Source organism: Trachemys scripta, chromosome 12 (genome assembly GCF_013100865.1).
Source record: "Trachemys scripta elegans isolate TJP31775 chromosome 12, CAS_Tse_1.0, whole genome shotgun sequence".
NCBI classification, from domain to species: Eukaryota; Metazoa; Chordata; order Testudines; family Emydidae; genus Trachemys; species Trachemys scripta.
Genome location: NC_048309.1, coordinates 17404481 through 17424365, shown reverse-complemented (window position 1 = coordinate 17424365; position 19885 = coordinate 17404481). Strand labels below are relative to the sequence as shown.

The 19885-nt window shown below is 44.3% G+C and overlaps 1 protein-coding gene across 3 annotated transcripts in view; it reads right to left on the bottom strand.

The window, feature by feature from the left end:
- The window catches only part of PREX1 (phosphatidylinositol-3,4,5-trisphosphate dependent Rac exchange factor 1), a 220400-nt gene that overhangs the window by 61888 nt on the left and 138627 nt on the right, over positions 1 to 19885 (bottom strand). For all 3 annotated transcript variants that reach the window (XM_034786896.1, XM_034786897.1, XM_034786895.1), the window contains exons 10-14: positions 19461 to 19608; positions 12419 to 12519; positions 8162 to 8265; positions 6995 to 7044; positions 3025 to 3100 (exon numbers count right to left, since the gene is read on the bottom strand). In XM_034786896.1, the coding sequence (XP_034642787.1) occupies positions 3025 to 3100; positions 6995 to 7044; positions 8162 to 8265; positions 12419 to 12519; positions 19461 to 19608 (479 nt within the window). The remainder of the gene's footprint in view (positions 1 to 3024; positions 3101 to 6994; positions 7045 to 8161; positions 8266 to 12418; positions 12520 to 19460; positions 19609 to 19885) is intronic.

The window sequence follows — 19885 nt, the reverse complement described above, 5'->3', positions numbered from 1 at the left end:
GGGAGATGACTGAGACCAAATCCAGCCATTGTGAGCAGGAAATAACTAACAGAAAAGTCAAGCAAGCTCTGTATTAAATCTCCAGGCTTATGGAAATCCCGCAGCGTCCCTCTCTCACACAAAGACTCTCTGGTATTGAATATGCATTACTAGTATTCCAAGTTGCACAATTTAATAGGCCTGATAGTGAGAGGTGCTGAGTACCTACTAGTGCTCAGCATCTCTGATAATCAGGCAATTAGTGTCTATGTTGGCCCAGATTCTGAGAGCATGTGATACACAAAGGATTGTTGCATGTATCAAATTTAAATGGCAACAGGTTAAATGTACACATAGTTAAGTGTCGCTCAAGACTAAATTCAGCTTGACTGTTGACAGATGCAAGAAAATATAATATTCTCCAAGTAGGAGGCAGGGTTTAGGATCTCAAATGATGGCTAAAATATCATTTATTTTATAGGCAAAAAGCTCTTACTCCTTTGTGTTGCTGAATCTTTTGAATATTTGTGAGGGCCAAGGAAATGAAAAACAGCCTCTTCTGTTAGTGAAAGATCCCCCTGACTTTTCCAGTCCAAATGACAAACAGAAGGCAGATTCCATCCTTCAAGTACTATGTTGAGTCATTGAATCTAAAGGAAACAATGGTCTTCACTATTTTTGTACATTTCTAAATCAAACCACGATTTTCTACTTAAAATCCTGACTATAGAGGGTTTGTCAGAACCAGAAAGTGCATTTTTTCCAAGATCCCTTTTCTGTGATGTGTTTAATTATGAAATCACATTAGACACCACAACCAAGATTTTCAAAAATGGGTGCCTAAATTTAAATTCCTAAGGCCATATTTGGGTGACTAAAAGATGAACTGATTTTCCAAAGGGCTGAGCACCCAGCGGCTCCCATTGAAATCAGCTGTTAAATATTTAGGTAGAAGATCCAAAGAGTGACCAGTTGTAAGATAACAGTTCAATCTGGGGGTGAGGATTCCAAGCAAGTGCATAGGAAGGCTGCTCTTTGTAGGTCTATCTGACTGGAAATCTGATTGTTGTTATCATAAATGCAGGGCACTTACAGTGTAGCTATAGTCAGAAAAGTGGCCACATAAAAGTGGCATCATCCCCATATTGAACATGCTGCATATGCTCCCCTCAATGCCTGGCAGTTGCATCTGCTTTACTGATACAAACACCTTTCCATTCCTGTAGAGCCATCACAGCTATGGAAGAGCAATTGGGAGTCTATTCTGTTTAATGCACATCAACAAGGCCACCAGCTAAATTCTAATTACACAATCTTTATTACTGCTCTTATAGAAAAGTCCTAATAGAATTCTACAGAAGTGCATTAGGGTTCTAGAGAAATTACTCAAATACCTGAAGAATTTAATAGAAAATAATCATCTTTCTATATGTTTCTGTACCATCCTATAGGTTTCCATAGCATGGAAGCAATTTTCTATTAAATTCTATGGGATAGTTAAAAAAAAAACGATAGAAAAGTAAAAATTTACCACTAAGTTCCATAGAACCTATTCATAAAGGAAGGAATGACATAAGAAGCAGGAAGAATCAGGCTGGATTTTTATATCCATGGAAGAATTTGTAGTGCCACCAGTTAGAAAAAAAATCATATTTTTGATTTTTAATTTAGCAAATTTGGGACTCAATCCAACTCCCATTAGAATCAAAGGAATGTCCCCAATGACATGAATGGGAATTGGGCCTAGGCCAAGATGCAGAAGTTAAATGTTGACAATGTTCCTATTAACTAAATGAATACCCCAGACATTTTTCTCATGTCACACATACACATCAATTTAGCCTCTATACACAGATGATTTAAGCCTAATGCATGAAGTGTAAAGGAAAATTCAGTGAACAGCAAACCTGCAGGCTGGATTAACCGAATAGAATGAGGAAAAGGAGGGGAAAAAATGAGTTGACTTTCTCCAGACCTAAGACTGATCTTTTATTTTGACCTCTGAGTCATCCTCTTGACTACAGAACTGTGATTAACTACAATCATGGCCACATTAGATTGATTAAATTGCTCCCCTTTGGCCAGAGCAGCTTCTTTTCCCCACATTCTCCATGGACCCTGTTAAGCCACATGGAACAGATTCAACAACCTGAGCTCTAATCTGTCTGCTTTCCTTCTGCCTTTGCTAGGCAGGAATAGGTAGCCCCCCTTCAGCTGTTTCATTTGATAAATGGGGTCCCACAGTGTGTCTTCAATCACGTTTGTTTCCTTAATGTAAAAAGATGTCAAATGCAATTGGAGAGAACCTTTCCGAAGAAGAACATTCCAGGCCCGATGCTTACTACACAAAGGCCCTTTTATGTCACTTCGGCAATATAATAATACCTAGCTCTTATCTAGTGCTTTTCATCAATGAGAACTTAAAATAAAGGGGTCTTTATGTAAGGGAGAGTCAGGTTCTAGGGCTGTCAATTAATCACAGTTAACTCACGCGATTAACTGACAAAAATTAATCACGATTAAAAAAATTAATCATGATTAATCGCAGTTTTAATGACCCTGTTAAACAATAGAATAACAATTGAAATGTATTAAATATTTTGGATGTTTTTGTACATTTTCATACACATTGTATTCTGTGTTGTAACTGAAATCAAAGTGTATATTATTTTTGATTATAAATATTTGACTGTTAAAATGATAAACAAAAGAAATAGTATATTTCAATTCACCTCATACAAGTACTGTAGTGCAATCTCTTTGTCGTGAAAGTGCAATTTACAAATGTAGATTTTTCTTTGTATTGTTTTTGAGTGCAGTTATGTAACAATGTAAAACTTCAGAGCTTACAAGTCCACTCAGTCCTACTTCTTGTTCAGCCAATCACTATGACAAACAAGTTTGTTTACACTTACAGGAGATAGTGCTGCCCTCTTCTTATTTACAATGTCACCAGGAAGTGAGAACAGGCATTTGCGACTCAGAAGCTGTCAATGATAGCATGACAGCAATATATGTAAGTACTATTTATCTACATTTTCCTACCTGTGCAATCAGCCAATCCACTAGTTTACTGGCAGGGATGACTGATTTGTAGGTCTTCAAGTGGTAGTCTCGATCTCTTAGGTCAAAGAAAATAAGAAACATCAGTATAAAAATGTACACATTTCAATTAGGCTGGATAAATGAGTAAATTATTACAATCTGTATTTTCTGCAGGAAAAGGAATTATGGATGGGAAAGACCTACGAGGTCAACTAGACCGTCCCTGTTTTGTGTAGCATCGTAACTAAATTAAATAAAATTTAAAAAAAAGTAGAAGCTACTCTGCTCTTCTAGAAGAAAGGACTGAGATTTAAACTAGGGAAGATCTCACAGCCTGGATGAGAAACATATTCCAGATCAACAACATGTCCAGCTTCAGATCCACATTTTTCTGAAACTTGGCATTTAAATTTTATTTCCCACCATATCCAGGGAGAAGAGGTCAAATACAGTGTTTTTTATAATTGCCAGTACTTAGGACTTCTAATATCGACCAGCACCTCTACACTCCTGCTCTCATCTAGAGCAGCACCATTCCTGAGACAAAGAAAAGATACATTTATAACTCACTGCTCCTTAGAGGTTTTGTCCATTCCAGTTCCAAGATCATGGAAATAATTGATGCTTTGGGTCTTTATGAAAATAAATTTGTCTCAAGTCTCTAAAGCAAGGGGGATTAGGTGGCTCAGGACATTGGGATATAATGGCTTTTACCTTTAGGTCACTGGATCGAATACACCCCAGGGCAGTAGTGAATGAAAGCTGTTTCCATTTTATGGCTGTTCACTGGCCTGGGTGAAATGAGTTTGGTGAACTTGATCCAATTCCTAGTCCCACATTGCAAAAGCCATTACTGCAATTAATTTGCATTAATTGGCTTGCTCTTGTTGGCAGTCTCAGCAGAGAGGCCAACTGCTGAATGGGCCATGGAGGATGAATTCCCCTCTCAACCCAGAGGTGGTCCTTCCAATTCAGGTTTGAGGTCCATTGGCACAGTTTTGTGGGAGAAAATTTCACAGCTACTTCCAGGATGTACCTGTTCTATAGCTCAAGAGAAGATTTTACTTTCTGGTGCTATCAACTCAGCCCCTTTCATTAGCACCAAACTATACAAAAGATTTTTTAAGACAAAGAAGAAAAATCTAAAATTAAAATTCACCCTACCCACATTTTTCCTTTACTGGTCACCTACAGATGCAACTGTGCTGTGTCTGGTTGTTTTAAATAACTCCAACCTGCATGTTTGCATAACCCAGAAAGTAAGAAATTAGAAGGGGAAGTAGCACTTCCAGAACTTGAAAAAACAGCATGACATTTCCAGAAATGTGTGTCCTCAGAACAAAAGCTTTCCCCATAGTGTTTACACACATTTTTTGGCCTGGCTTCCAGTAATGCACTAAGTCCAGCCCAAGCTGTGGGAGTTATGTGGGCACCTTCCCCCTCTCGCACACTTATCATGAGCAAATGTGCTTTGGAAATGTCAGAATAAGAAAGCAGAGCATGAAAATATTGCGCTCTAATGAATAGGGTTTTCCAGATTGTGAGAGGTGGCTCCTCGCATTTTAATGTTGGACAGCAGTGTACAGGGAAAGCTTTGACGTTGGGATGAAAGGGCTAACATTTCATTAGCTTTGGGCTCTTGGTCCAAGGCCCAGTTGCTCACTGCTGCCAGTTAAATGCTTCTCAGGAAGGATGTCTGGACCTAAACTCACTGACACATCAGCTGCAGGTGATGCCACTACATGAGTGGCCACAATATGGAAACATATCTGTGTGAACGCCTGAATCGCAGCCAGTCGCCCTGCCTCAGACAAATTAAAGTAGCTTGATACCTACTGCCCCCATAACACAGGGAAGTGTTGTCTACCACTCACACACTAGTGCCAGGGGAATAAACAAATACTCCTGCTATGACCCTTACCGTCATTAGCTGGTCAATCATCTATTGCCGGTCTTCCACAAATCTAACCATTTTCTCTTTAGACACCCTCCTCACATACTTTGCTGTTGAGGCAACGCCCTCCAAAGTAAGACATGCTCTGCTGCCAGTGGGGCACCATTATATTTTGCCCCAAAGCTTTGTAAAACCATCGGTGGGTGGGAACAAACTGCAAAGGCAGATGCTGTGTCGAGGCCACTGTGTTTTCAGTAAAGGGAACGGATTAGGGTTGTGACAGAGGCAATATCCACAGAGTCATAAAATCAGGGACTTCTTGTTTCCGACCCAATACTTCTTGGCATTTACACCCAGATATTCCAATTTCAGCAGGTTTCCCAGCTTGTTAGAATGTTAAGCATGCTCTGAAAAGTGAGCTTCCTCAACCAGGAGCTTATGACAGCAGGAACAGTAGGATCAGAAGATGCCAGACAGAGCAGTGATCGAAAGGCAGAACAGGTGGGTATTGGGGCAACGAACAGCTGAATGGTGCCAGGCTGCTGCCTGCTGGGACAGGCTCAGACTTGTCATTAAGCAAGAGGATCAGAGATTCAGGAGTGGAAGACATCAGTCCACCCTGGGCAGATGGTAAGAAGAGTTTGTTTGAAGGACGGTGGGCTTCAAAGAAGAGTCTGAGAGTGTTGAAGGTGTAAGTCTATCCCTGAGGAGCCCAAAGTTTTCAGTGGCTGTAATTTTTCACAGTGCCAGGTCATACTCCATTTAATTCCATCCCATCATAAACTTGGATTAATCTTGAAATAAAAGGATGGCTAGAGAATCTCCTGGTAGCAAAAATGGTGCATTGTTAAAATGCCACAAGATGGACCCGTGGTGGTATTTCTTCCTTGCCGATCACTATCTCATGAGACTGCTGCATCCAGCACAATCCATCTGATGTTGTAGGGACCCTGAGGTCAGGGACATTTTTTCTTGGCTCACATTACTATTAGCTTTTTCCGCTTTACATATGAATTTCTTAATGGATGAGGCACACACACAAAACACACACACACACACATTGCCACTTTGCCTACTCACGGCTGCATCACCCTCCAGGGTAATTGCCTTTTCAGTTAGGCAGAATTATGATTAAGTGTATTCATTCTGCAGATAGAGCATTGTCATGCCAAAAGTATCTTTCACCGTGGAACATCTCCTGAGCAACTCAGGGACAGGAAGTCAACTCTGATCAAATTGGAACTCCAACCATACCCTATATTTGTTTTTTGCAGGGGTTATTCTTTGTCATCAAAATTGTAAGAACCTTAAAACAGAAAGTTCCTCTGAGTGAAAATGTCCCATTCTCAACCATGGGCAGCGGAACAGGACATCCAAACACTTCATTCTGAACCTCAAATAGGCTCATGACACAGACTTCAGTAATTGCGGATCTGGACATTCCATTAAGGCATTAAGGTTTAAAAATCCCATGTCTTGGAAGCAGGTTAACTAGTGCACCTCGATTAGTTCTATGCCTTGGGCTAATATTTGTTACACAAGGTCAAATTTCAAAGCCCCTATCCGGGCTATCCTCCTGCCGAAGTCAGTAAGAGTTTTTTGCCAAGGTCAGGATTTATCCCTTCGTGGTTTTTTATGAGACCTTTGCTTCAGCCTCTGAGTAAGTTTACATAACTTAACAAAACAAACAATACTGCCTGCAACAAGCAACAGCAACAAATGCACCTCCATGATCTCTCCTGATTCAGGCATCACTTATTAATATGCCCACTCTAACCCCAAACTCAGGAATATACCTGGGGTAAATAAATGCTCTAAAGCTAAGGGTTGTGATGAATGGGTAGAGAGCAGACTCCAGAATGGCCCTGAGACCAGCCCTCCTGAATTCAGTTCTACGGTCCTTCAGCAGAAGCACCTCTGCTAATCCCAGCTGTGGAGATGGGATGGTAGCAAAGGAGCCCGGATAAACTGAGCAAACTGTTTCATTCCAGGTTATAGGGAGAAAGAGAGAAGATTTCAAATGGCAGCATGTTATCCCCTTAAGAAAGACAGACACAACAGACAAGCAGAACTTACTTTATCACCGGAGTGTAAAGACTATGCAGTCGGCAATAGAGCCTCACACCCTAAGGAACAAAACAAATGTGGCTTTATAATTATGCACCAGATCCAGTGTTTTTTAAAAACCATATTGAATAGCTATAGCAGCTCTGGAACTACAGTAGTATGGCCCTGGACAACATCTTCTCATCAGGAGTTAGACTGATCAAATGTTTCTAGAAACTCTTCTCCTTCTCCTCTCTTTCCCCTTCCACTTCCAACCATCTCTCTTCCATCCGTGGCACTGAGGTTTCACTTCTGCTCTCTACCGCTAACGTCCTCCTTTCCAGCACTCACCCCCATTCCAGCCCATGCAAACTGCAGCTGCTAAGATCACTCTGATTGAATCACACCCGTTTGAGTCCCCCTTCACTGGCTCCCCTAGTGGCTCCCCATTTTACCAAGTATGAGCTTCTTGTCTTCACCTCCAAGTACCTTCTCACCTCTCTCCCAGCTTTTCCACACTTGTCTCTTACTGTGTCACCCCACCTCCTTTGCTCTGCCAGCAATGGCAGCCTTGTACATCAGCTTCTCACACAAATAGCTCAGCTTATTCTATGCTGCTGCTTACCCATGGAATTACCCCTCTTCTCCTCCTGATCTTTCCTCAAGAACCACCTCTGAAGTGATGGCCATAAGAAATCAGCCAATTAATAACAGGTAGAGGGGCAGATGGGGATCACACTGGAATTCACCTTACATATATGTAAGTATCATTAAAAAAACCCTAAATATCTACACACCATTGCTACATCACCTCTCTTCTTAAACTGGAAGGAGGCTTCGGCTAGTATAAATTAGCCTATTGTGTTTTTACAGAATTCACACCCTCATCCTGACTGGGGGCTTTGGGTGCAACCATGATGTATGTAAATAATAATAATAATTTATCACTAGGCCTGGCTTTCTCTCCTAATCAATAGAATAATCCAAAATGGCATGGAAAGTGGGCAAGATGGGGAACCAGAGGGAGAATGTCTCCTACACTACCATGGTGGCAGAATGATAGAAATTAGTGGTTTTACTAGCTTTGGACAGTGTGCTATAGTGCTGGTCATGGCCAAACAGATGGAAAAAAGACACTTTTTATAACTATTATTCAGAGTTATTATCAGGCTCCAACCTACAAGGGAGATCAAGTACCTTGGACATGATATCTTCCAATTCGCTTCTTGGTTTATACGTTCCATCATCATACCGAAACCTGTACATCACCTGCTCATTCTTAAAGTGATGCTTATCTGAAACTGAAACCACCAGAGCAGTAATTAATAATCAGTCTATGCCTCCTCCCATGCCATGCATTATGACAGCACAGTATTTCTGCACGTAAAGAATCTACCATTTTCTACAGTCCCTCTAATGACGAAGGCTCACATTGTCAGGTTTGCACACACACAATTACCAGTCCTGCTGTTGTGCATACCTTGCACAGATACATTTCTGACTGTCTGGCCTCAAAGGGATGGTTCTCCAAAATGTTGCAATTTCAGTCAAGTGAAATACCCTGCAAAATGCTGTTCTCTTCCATCAAACCTGTTTCAGTTGTTTACAGCTTTGGAACCAGCTCCATTGAAGTCAATGGGAGTCTTTCCACTTACTTCAATCAGCTTTGAATCAGGGCCTTGCAGATTCTGTAACCCTACAACAGTCATTTTAACATGAATGAAATGATTTTTGCAGCTGCCCAAGGCTCTGACATAGGGATCTGCTGCAATTCCTAAAGGAGAGAGCATACTGGTGAGATGAAATACAGATGTTGGACGGATTCTTCCACCAGAGCACTGGTTTTTAAATAAGGTGTTAATGGGCTCACTGATGTAATTAAATGGTGCTCTCCAGACACTACTTTGCTAAAATGGCCATTCTGCAATGGTGCAGCTGAGATCTTATTGGTCCATGCTGTATTATAATGGTGACTTGAGGTGAGCATAGGAAGCAGAATATGATTCATTGGGGATAGGGACACGTCCCAAATGGAAAGATGAGTCCAAAACTGAAAGCAAATACAGAGGAAGGAGAAGGGAACAGAGCAACCAAAGCAGCAGGTAGAGATGAAGGAGAGGAGTGAGCAGTTCCAGTCATCCTTGTTATCTCGAATGAGTCATATGACCGACCAAAACTAGCTGGTAGCCCCAGGCCTTTTTCTGAAGCCCTATATTCTGGGCTGGGAACCGTGCTTGATGAATTGACTTAAAATGTGGTTTAAAACTATTTGAGACTAGCTCGATTTAGATGCAGTTTGGCCAACCTATGAGAATGGGGATTCACTGGCTGGCCAAAGCTGTTTAAACTGAGTTAGTCTGAGCCAGTTTAGTCCCGGGTTTTTGTCTGAGCTGCATAGTGGACGGGCCCCACCCTTAGAAGACAAAGATTGTTCTTTTGTGGATATTTGGGGATGGGGAAGAACTACCTATAATCTACCTCCTGTTCTGCGGGTGTCGATAATGCTGCTTGCTCTCTTTGGCAGGGCGTTAAAGATTGTATAAAATTTCAAAGGGGGACGCTGGTTCCATGTTGCAGAATCCAGTCACCGTTTTGACATAGGAACACAGGACATAGGATTGGAAGAGACTTGTAGGCTCATCAAGTCCAGTCTCCTGGTACTGAAGGCAACCCCATCATATAATCATGTTCATAAGCTTCTCAAGTCCTTTCATACATGGGGAATTTTTGATGCCCTCTGTGATGGCTGCTGACTCTTCCCTCATTGAGAGTCTGCATGCTCTGGGTCTGATACTTCTGAATCTGACCTGAGAATGGGTCCTGCGGGGAGATCTCTTTGATCCTTTGTGCCCGGCACAGGTTAGGACAAAGTTCTGATGAAACTCCTTTAGGTCGCTGCTATGTGTACCAGGCTGTCACTTACACATCAGCAGCCTCAGATAAAGGAGCCAGGATTAAAGGAGATGAGGAGGAAGCAAAGTGATAAAATGCACAAAGCTCAGCACTCCTGCAAGTCTGTGATCTGCTATGGGTCTGTTCTGCCTTGCACAGAGTCCTGCTCCCAGAGGAGGTCAGGCAGGCTAGGAGAATCAGCAGTTTTCTCCCAACAGTCACATTATACCAAGGAAAAACAAAAGATAAGACACGTTGTTGCCTAATGTGGGGCTACATTGCAGTGTTCAAGATAAGGAGATGAATATTGTGACTCTTTTCATGTCAGTAAAACTCAAAACCTAATTACAAGGGAAGTTTCCTCAGCTAAAAATAGGGTTGAAGGTGCCTTCTAAAGTATACCAATTGTCACCAGGAGACAGTGACAATAGGAGCTCTAGATACAGGCAATATTTTAAACAGTCATAGGGATCTGCTCTTTGTCAGGGGCCTCTGGAGGAGTGTAATATTTAACTATTTTAATTTCTCTGTGCTGGAAGATTTTGTTGGGACAGTTGTTAAATCATATCTAAGAACCTCAGACCAATGCCAGGGTGGTCAGCTATAGTAGCTTGAATAGCTGTAATAAAATATCAATACTGGATCATGCATCCTCAGAAGAGTTTCTTGTGCTGTGCAAGCGATTGAGTGTGTGTGTAGAGTATGGGTATGCATGCAAGGGGATATCTGTGTGCATATGCACATGGGGTCATAGTTTCAAGGACTCAGAACCCACAATTAGGGCTCCGTTTCTATTTAGGCACGTAAATAAGACATCAGTGTCACAATGGGAGCTCCGGGGTACTGAGCACTTTTGAAAATCTGGCCACTTATTTTGTTGCCTAAATGGGAGTTGAGCATTTGTGAAAGAGGGGCTCATCGCGAGTGCAAACGAATGAAGGTGTCTGCACATGGGCGGTGGAAGTGCGTGTGCATGGGGAAATCTCGGGCTGCTGGTATTAGCACACAGCAAAGAAAGGTTTCCCTGTGTTTTGATTAAGAGAAGACAACAGACATCATTTCTTAACACTGTTATAATCACCCGGAAGAAGCCCTAGTGGACCTGTAATGCCAACAGATTAGTGCTAAAGCAATACTAGTCTCATTAAATAGCTCCCCTATTTAAACTGGATTAGAGATTGCACGGAAATTTAGGACCTTAAGGAATAAAATCCTTATTCCCTTGAGGAGCATTTTCCAGCCACATACACCTAATGGCTAGAAATGGGGCACCTGCTGTTTAAATTGTACATGACTGAGTTATTCTGCTTTCTGAAATGGAAAAAGAATGGGAAAGAACAGGAGAAATGTGGGTTTTGAAGGGCACACAAAGCAGGAGAAAAATCATGCTTTACTAGAAATACAGGGAGTGGGTCAGATTTTCAAACAAGTCAGGTGTGCAAACGCTCACACAACTGCTCATACAAAGAGCCCTCGGAACCTTAAACATCTGCCCTAGGATTTCATGTAGAAGGAACATTTCCTGGGCTTCATCAACAAAGTCACATGACACTTTTAAAAAGATATGCTCTTGGAAAGTGAGCTGGAAAGGACAAATACTCCCCCGCCCCCATTACTACCTCACTCTCTGGCTAGGAATCTCCCGGCATAAGGAGAATACTGTGTGTCTATGAGAAAACACTCCGAACTTCTGCAGCTCCTGAGACTGAGCCTCATTTTTCAAGGGAAATTGTCCAATGTCTCTACACTCAGTCAGCCACAGACCCCACCTTGTTACTCAAGTCTCTGGTCTTTTCCTGAGTTGCACAACTTGGCCCTCCTCTCTCGCTTTCCATAGCAGACATCGAGAATGGACTTGTTGCTCAAGGCCGGATTTTTAAAAATACTAAGTGCAAATGAACACACAATTTTTAGGTGTGTGTGTGTGTGTGAGTGTGAGTGTGTGCGCACGCAACTACTGAGCTGGTACATGCAAGTCAAGTAATTACAGACATAAATGGCCGACTAGATGTGTTTGTTTATCCAAAATCTGAAAATCTGGCCCTCAGAGTGCACTTACTCAAAGGAACACAAGTGCTTGGATTGTCATAGATGAGGGCACTGCACCTGGAATACTGTCCTTCTACTCCTTTGCTCAGTAAAACAGCTGAGAGGCATGGAGAAAGGATCCACTTACTCTGTAATGCATTGGTCTCAAACTGAAGGGTCACTTTTCCTCCATATGCCACTTAGGGTTGTTACCCAATCCCAGATTCAGAGACGGCCTTGATTTTCACAAGACTGTCACACAGCCTGTCATTGGAGAGATGCAGCCTTGCCTTAGGATGGATGCTGAGTCATTATGTTATGACACAACTACCACAAAGGTGGCCCCCTCATGTGTATAACTCCCATTAATACTAGTAGGAGTTAAATGCCCTCTCACAGTGGGACAATGAGGATTTAATGCAAACATTGAGAGAAGCTGCTTGAATGTCATGTGAACAACTGCAAGTACCTTTACACCAATGTCTCCAGTGTCTTACTAAGATCTGGCACCTTGCTATGACACAGAGCACTCACCATGATGAATGATGCCATTTTCCAACAGGGCTTGTCCCAGGTTGACCCCTTCCTCCGGCTTGCTTATCTCCCCAATCTCCATGAGCCAGGATACAAACTCACTGCAAGGGGAAGTAGAATAGCAAAAGCAATTAGCTCTCTCTCCCTAAGGGCAAGCAAACATGTCTCTGCCAGGCATTAACCAACCACTGGTACTCTCTTCTTGAAGCACCGCATTAACATCTACGTGACATTTCGGCTACAGTACACAGAAGGGAATGACGGCGCCTCTTCTAGACAGCTAGATTGCCTACATTTCTGTGGGAAATGCTCTGCATTTCCTGTGGGAAACATTTCCCTTAATTCTCCATAACTAGCAGACTTGGAGGGAAAGAAGATCCAATTGGTTCAAAAAGGGCTACAACAGGGACTTATTTTAATGAGCGCTCCAGACTCCCAAATGAGAGCAGGAAAGGAAAATATATTGATGCCCTTAAAAAACAATAAATCACAGACAGGAAAATGATATTTTTACCCTGGTATCCATCAAAGCAACGTCCATGGCTTGAATTGAAAGAGATATTCATCTTACTTCATTGGGTCTGATTCGCCTCCCTCACTTGTTTTGCACTGGTGTAACTCCATTACCTTCAATACAGTTACATCGTTACAAATGAGAGTAGACTCAGACTGAGTTCAAGTCCTGTTGATAGGCTAATTTAAGGTCACTGCATTAAAGCTGGGGCCTGTCTTATAATTAAATGATTATCAATCTCTCCTACCCTACTAAAAGTTGGTGGTATGAGGGATACTAATGCTGAATGAGCAGGTGAATCACAGTGCTTTGACACATAGCTTGTTTCTATGATGAAGGCAGAGCTGCAAACATGGGCAGAGGAAAACTTCTGAATACAGCTAGCTATGTTGTGTGTAACTCAACTAGAGTGGCAGTGTGTATAGAGAATATAAACTTTGCCAACCTGATGAATGGGACACTGGCAGTGCCATTGAGCGACCTAGCAAGTTTGTCAGTTTAATCAGGGACTACACCAGAATGTGTAAAATTAATCAAAAAGAACAAAAGGAATATTTGAAAGCAGAGCAACATATGGGAACTCTGAGTTCAGTAAACCAGTTGGGTGCCTGCCAATTTGTGTAGGGCTGTTGCTTATCAAAACCAGCATCCGTGCCTCCAATTATGGGCTTTTACTGCAGCATTTTTAGTCTTTCTGTGTTTATCACGGGCTGACTCATCCCAGCCTAGGTAGTGTAACTGTTTTGCTTTTAGAACAACAACAATAAAAAACAGCTTCAGCTTGTTGAGGGACTACCATGTAATTGTAATGGCAAAAAGAAAGCAACAAAACTGCTTCGTTACACCAGCATAATCTCATGGAAACCAACAGTTTGTAAAAAGACCAGAGTAAAACAATGATGTATCAGGCCCAACATCTTGGTCTCCCAGTGATTCTGAATAAGAAAATAAACTATCAGTGAGATGGGTGGGAATCAGATGCTTCACTCCCATTCCTGGAAATAGGAGTTGTGCTACCTAATTATGTGCCTGCAAAATTGCATGCATGTGCCATTGTATCCTTCTGACATAGCTCCCAATAGGCTTTGCAGGTGCAAATGATACACTTGTGTGCTAACAGGAGTTAGGTTATTTAAAGGGCATGTACAAACATTAAAATGTGCAGAGGTGTTTGCAGCTGCAAAGTCCAGGTGCATACTTGCCAATGCATGATTTTGTGTGTGCGCAAATAAAAGCTGAGGGTTGGAAGACTGGCACCTAACACTTTAGGGAAAGAGTATGTGAAATAACTCCTGTATGGAGAGACAAACACTATGAACTCCTCTTGGAGCCCAGAGGATCCTTTGCTTCCCCCATGGATTAAAGGTGAAGAAGGGTGGGATGTGTCTTTTCTTTGAGCCAGTCAATGCTGCTCCTTGTCTGCCGGAAGGGGTCATTAGCAAATGAAATGAGGAACTAAGCCCCAGGGACCCAGGGGAGACCGAATTAGACACTCTGATGTTCAAACACATTTAGTGCACAAATTAACATGCAATTAAATTGTAGGCGAAGTTACCTGCAACATGGAAGTCATGGAAATCAAGTAACCGTGTGTGCAAATGGTCTCTCAGTTGTCTACCTGGCCATTTGCACATGCAGTTCCCTTATCTCCATATGCATCTGCACTAACAGAATCCATGCGACCCCGCCCTCTCCTGCCTAATAAGTGCATGAGGTTAAAATTCCATCATCCTGTAAACTCCTTGATTGTCCTTCTTTGGCTTCAAACAGATTTTTTTTGGCAACAGTCCAGCAGCTGCCAATATTTCTGGGTCACATACTTCTCTGAGTTTGTTAAGCCTACAGAGCAAACACTAATTTTGCTTGAGAACCAAAATCCATAGAAATCTTAAAGTAGCACTTAAGAAAACCATCTCACTTTGCTAAAGGCTTCAGGGTCTTCGGAGCAGCATTCAGTTATTTTTTCCCATCAGCTCTTAGTTTTATACTTAAAGAGAACTGTTTTATACTGGGGAGTCCCTCAAACTCCAGGGATCTAGTTCTACACAAAAAAAGCAGAAGCCCTCTCAGATCTGGGGGGGGGGGGGAGCCTCATAGGGTATAAATTGTCATAGCGCAAATCAGTGAACAATTTGTACCAACTGAGGGTCTGCCCCCTGCTGTCTACACATGGTTTCACTCCCAGGTCTGTATGTCTGGAATGGGGCACACCACTCTAGAGTTTAGCCAGAGGCCCAGCACCCAGCAAAATCTACCCTAGGGTGACCAGATGTCCCGATTTTATTGGGACTGTCCCAATATTTGCTTATTTGTCCCGCGTCCCGACCGATGTTCGGTTGGGACACGGAACAAACAAGCAATTTTGCCCCTCCTTCCCCCATTGGATCCCTCCCCAAATCCCCGCCCTGGTCCCGCCCCCAACCCCGCCCCCCCCACTGCCCCATTGGATCCCTCCCCAAATTCCTGCCCTGGCCCCGCCTCTTCCCCAAGCATGCCGCATTCCTCCTCCCTCCCAGGCTTGCACTGATCAGCTGTATGGCGGCGCAAGCCTGGAGGGCGGGGGTGGCCCCCAGCACTCACCCTGCAAACTGCTCCAGTCCAGCTTCTCCAGGAAGGTGAGCACAGCCCAGCAGAGATCCCGCAGCGGCTCCCTCTGCCCAAGCCCCGGGTAGAAGGCAAGGCAGGCCTGGGCCTTCTGCGCCGCGCCCATGGCGGGGAGGGTGGCCAGGAAGCGAGCCAGGCTGTCTCGGGGATCTAGCGCAGCACGTGGGCTTGGCAGCTCCGGGCCGGGGCGCGCTCAGCTGTTGCGGCCACCATAGAGTCGGGTGGAGATGGGGCTGCTCCGCCACTGGCTTTTTTTTTTTTTCCTCCGATGGCACACCTCCCTCCCCCCCCCCCCCCCCAAAATATTTCATCTTTGTCATCTGGTCACCCTAATCTACCCTCAAGTTAGGGTTGCCAGGTGTCCGGTTTTCAACCAGAACGCCCGGTCGAAAAGGGACCCTGGTGGCTCTGGTCAGCACTGCTGACCAGGCCATTAAAAGTCTGGTCGGTGGTGCAGCGGGGCTAAGGCAGGCTCCTTGCCTGCTCTGGCTCTGCGCGACTCCCAGAAGTGGCTGGTATGTCCCTGCAGCCTTAGGCACAGGGGCAGCCAGGGAGGCTATGCATGCTGCCCCCGCCCCAAGTGCCGTCTCCGCAGCTCCCATTGGCCAGGAACCGCAGCCAATAGGAGCTGTGGGGGTGGCACCTGCGGGTGCAGGCAGCGTGCAGAGCCCCCTGGCCACCCCTGTGCCTAGAGGCTGCAGGGACATACCGGCCACTTCTGGGAGCCACCCGAGGTAAGCGCCGCTCAGAGCTCGCATCCCGCACCCCAACCCCTGCTCCAGCCCTGAGCCCTCTCCCGGAGCACGCACTCCGCACCTCCTCCCACACCCCAACCACTGCCCCATCCCTGAGCCCCCTCCTGGAGCCCTCACCCCACAACCACTCCTGCACCCCAACCCAATCCTGAGCCCCCCTTGCACCCAAACTCCCTCCCAGAGCCCACACCCTGCTCCCCCTCCCACACTCAAACTCCCTCCCAGCACTCCGAACCCCTCGGCCCCAGCCTGGAGCCCTCTCCTGCACCCCAAAACACTCATCCCTGGCCCTACCCCAGAGCCCGCCCCCCCCAGCCAGAGCCCTCACCACCTCCCACACCCCAACCTCCTGCTCCAGCCTGGTAAAAATGAGTGAGTGAGTGAGGATGGGGGAGAGTGAGCGATGGAGGGAGGGGGATGGAATGAGTGGTGGCGGGGCCTCAGAGAAGGGGCAGAACACGACGGGGCCTTGGGGAAGGGTTGTTCGGTTTTCTGCAATTAGAAAGTTGGCAACCAGTGCCTACCACAAATATGTTAATTAATTTGGTGATATTTGGGAATGTCTGTAGGGTCACATTCTACTACATACATGACTTCAGTGTTAGCTGTATGCACCTGGGTGAGGGCAGAATTTAGCCCTTGGAATTGCCTATAATCCTGCCTTTTCTATTTCAGTAAAATGCACTTTAAAGCCCTAAATATATGATCATTCATTTCACTTGTCACTTCAATAGGTGAAAAGTGGTATAGACAGCTATCTTAGGTCCTGGGGCAAGAGGGTGCTTAGACACTTTTGCCTCGGCTTAAATAGAGACCAGGGCAAATACTCAGCTCTGCTCAGCTCAGCTCAGGTGGGGTTGGGAAGTGGGGAGTGGGAGGTGGGGTAAAGCTTGCCATAAGCCCCCTTGGCACTTGTCGGATCCCTGGTTTGTCCCCAGCATAATTTAGAGTAGTCTTAATTCTAAATTCTGACAGCCACATCACCTCTCCCCACCCCTGAGGTTACTGGCTTTCTGCTCCTCAAGAAATACACAGAAAAATCTTTCCAAGCCATTTAGGTTGCTCCAATCTGCCCACACAGATTTGAAACCTTCTAGGGTTGCTAACCCCTCTACATTGCAAAACTCAATAAAGTTCAAGGTCATTTGAGCAATTGGGTGCTCTGGGAAAAAAGTACAAAAAGCAACCGTTGTGGCAAATGCATTCCTGGCACTAAAGCATCCCTTTCACAGAGTATGATTATTTGCATGCCTGGATGGTCTGCCGGTGCACCTGAAGAGAACTTTGCACGGAATGATTTATGAGAGAGTAAATCCACCTTGCTATCAAATTCCAGAGAGAGTCCTATAAATAAATACACTTGATATTTCTATAACTCATAACACCAAGGTGTTGGAGGCAGTTATGGCTAGTCCACAGCACATCAGTATCAGCTTTTCCCTCCACATCCACAGTTTCTCCCTTGAATCATTTAGTGCTATTGCTCTAGTGCAGTAGGATGCTGTGAGATGGCCAAAGGACAGGAGTGAAATGAGTTTAGCAGCCTCAGTCTTATTCTCAGCTGATACCTGCCTGCACCTCAAAACCACCAAATACACAAGCACAATTCAACACAACAGTAACTTCTTCTTTGAGATCCTGGGCTGGAATGGCCGGCAAATGTGCAGGTCACCATTGAAATGAATTGTTCAGGGCAAGCCCAGCAATGGAACGGCGAGTTTGCAAAAAGGTTAGGATTGAAATGCATTAGCTGAGCTGTACTGGGGGCCCAGGACTAGAATAGAAAAGTTGCTTTAGGTAAAGGCTGACGTGCACTGGCAAAGTTACTTTTTATGGAGAAGAGGGGCATTCTGAATGAAATAGCAGAGACACAATAGTTCAGGATTGAGGTGCATTGGTAGGTCGTGGGGTCCTAGGAGGGGTCAGGATTGTGGGGCATTGCCAGAGCTGCATCACGTTTCCAAGACTGGAATATCAGGGTTGTTGCCAGGCTGGACTGAGGGCATTGAGCAGAAGAAAGTGTGAAGCATTTACAATACATAAAGGAGTATGTTTAAAGAGAAAGGGCTTGCTCAGGAAATTCCATGTATGACTTTTGGAACTAGATAAAATATGGGGACTCAGCAAAGGACCCAGTATTGTGAGAACACAACCTTTTGGTCTGGCACTTCTGGCTGTGCATAAACTGGGAAATACTAGAACTCGCCTCACATCCAGAGCCCAAACTTTCCATGTGAAACGAGGAAAAATAAAAAGGAGCCAAGCACTTTCACTCTACCAGGAATACCAGTCTGTCAATCAAGACTGCTGTCTGTCAGGCATAAAGACACTGCATCACTTCCACTTCACATACACCCAAGGGCTGCTGCATGCAAACCGCCTCATTACAGTGATTGGGAACAGGAGGGAGGGGAAGTATCTGGATAAGCTGTCTCTCAAAATTATTTTTTCCCAGCTGATAATTTCAACTACAGGCAGCCGAGTCGGAAAAGTCTTCTCAGGTCACCAACTCTGACTCCCTGTGAGCTGTGCAGGACATTTCCCTACAATAGTCCCACTAGTGCCTTATCTAATCTCTCCTTGACCGCCTCCTGTAATGGTGCTCTGGCACCTCCGCAGTGTCTCTTCAAAGACATAATCTCCGTGATGGTTAAGAATTATTTCCTAATGTCTAGTCTGACTGAGAGAGTTTTCTCCCATAGAAAAGTCCTTTTTATCCCTTACTTCTACAAGACATGAGGTCTCCTGTTCAATTTACATTGTCTCTGGTGTAGCAATAACTAAATGAGCACACTCTAGATTTGATACTGAGGCTGGCGTAGCTCTACTGGGTTCAAACGTTGCTCATAAAACATCCCCTTCTGAACAAAAGGGGACCCAGGGCTATCTGGGGGTTAGGCTCTTTTTCTTACTCCTGCTGCCGATCTGAAATAATTGTTGTGAAATATTCCACAGTGGAATATGCTGCTATTGTACAGACTGTGCAGAGCACTACATAGAAACTAATGATTAATTTTAATAAACTGCAGCTGTAATGGGGGTTATGGCTTTTCCAATTAAGCCCCGGCAAAGCACAGCTGATCTGCCCTCACAATACCATCCACAGAAAACCCACAGTCCCTTCGGTTAATTGGCATGAAAGGGCCTTTTCAATCCAAACACCACTTACTTGCCAAGAAAGCACTTGGGAACAGTGCTTAATTTTCTCCTCCTGTCTTTGATAAGGTTCACTTTCTTGGTCATCATCATGTGATACAGCTTCTCTCCTTTCTCCGCAATCATGACGTACGCATCCCTCTCCATTCCCAGTTTCAGACCTGGAATACAAAGCAGGGGTTCCCTCAGATTCTGGCCATCGAAGTGTTCACTCAAAGCCAAAAGTTGAGGCCAGCCACATACACCGAGCAGCAGCAGCCACTTGGGACGATAAGAGTTTATGGCAGTGCCTTATTTTACAAGCATTGGAAAAATGGGCCCCTTCACAATCTGGATGCAAAATTGATGGGAGGCCTCCGTCACATCCCACATAGTGGAATGTTCTCAGGAACATGCACCGAGAACATGCGCAAGTTGGAACAAACAAACAACTCATTC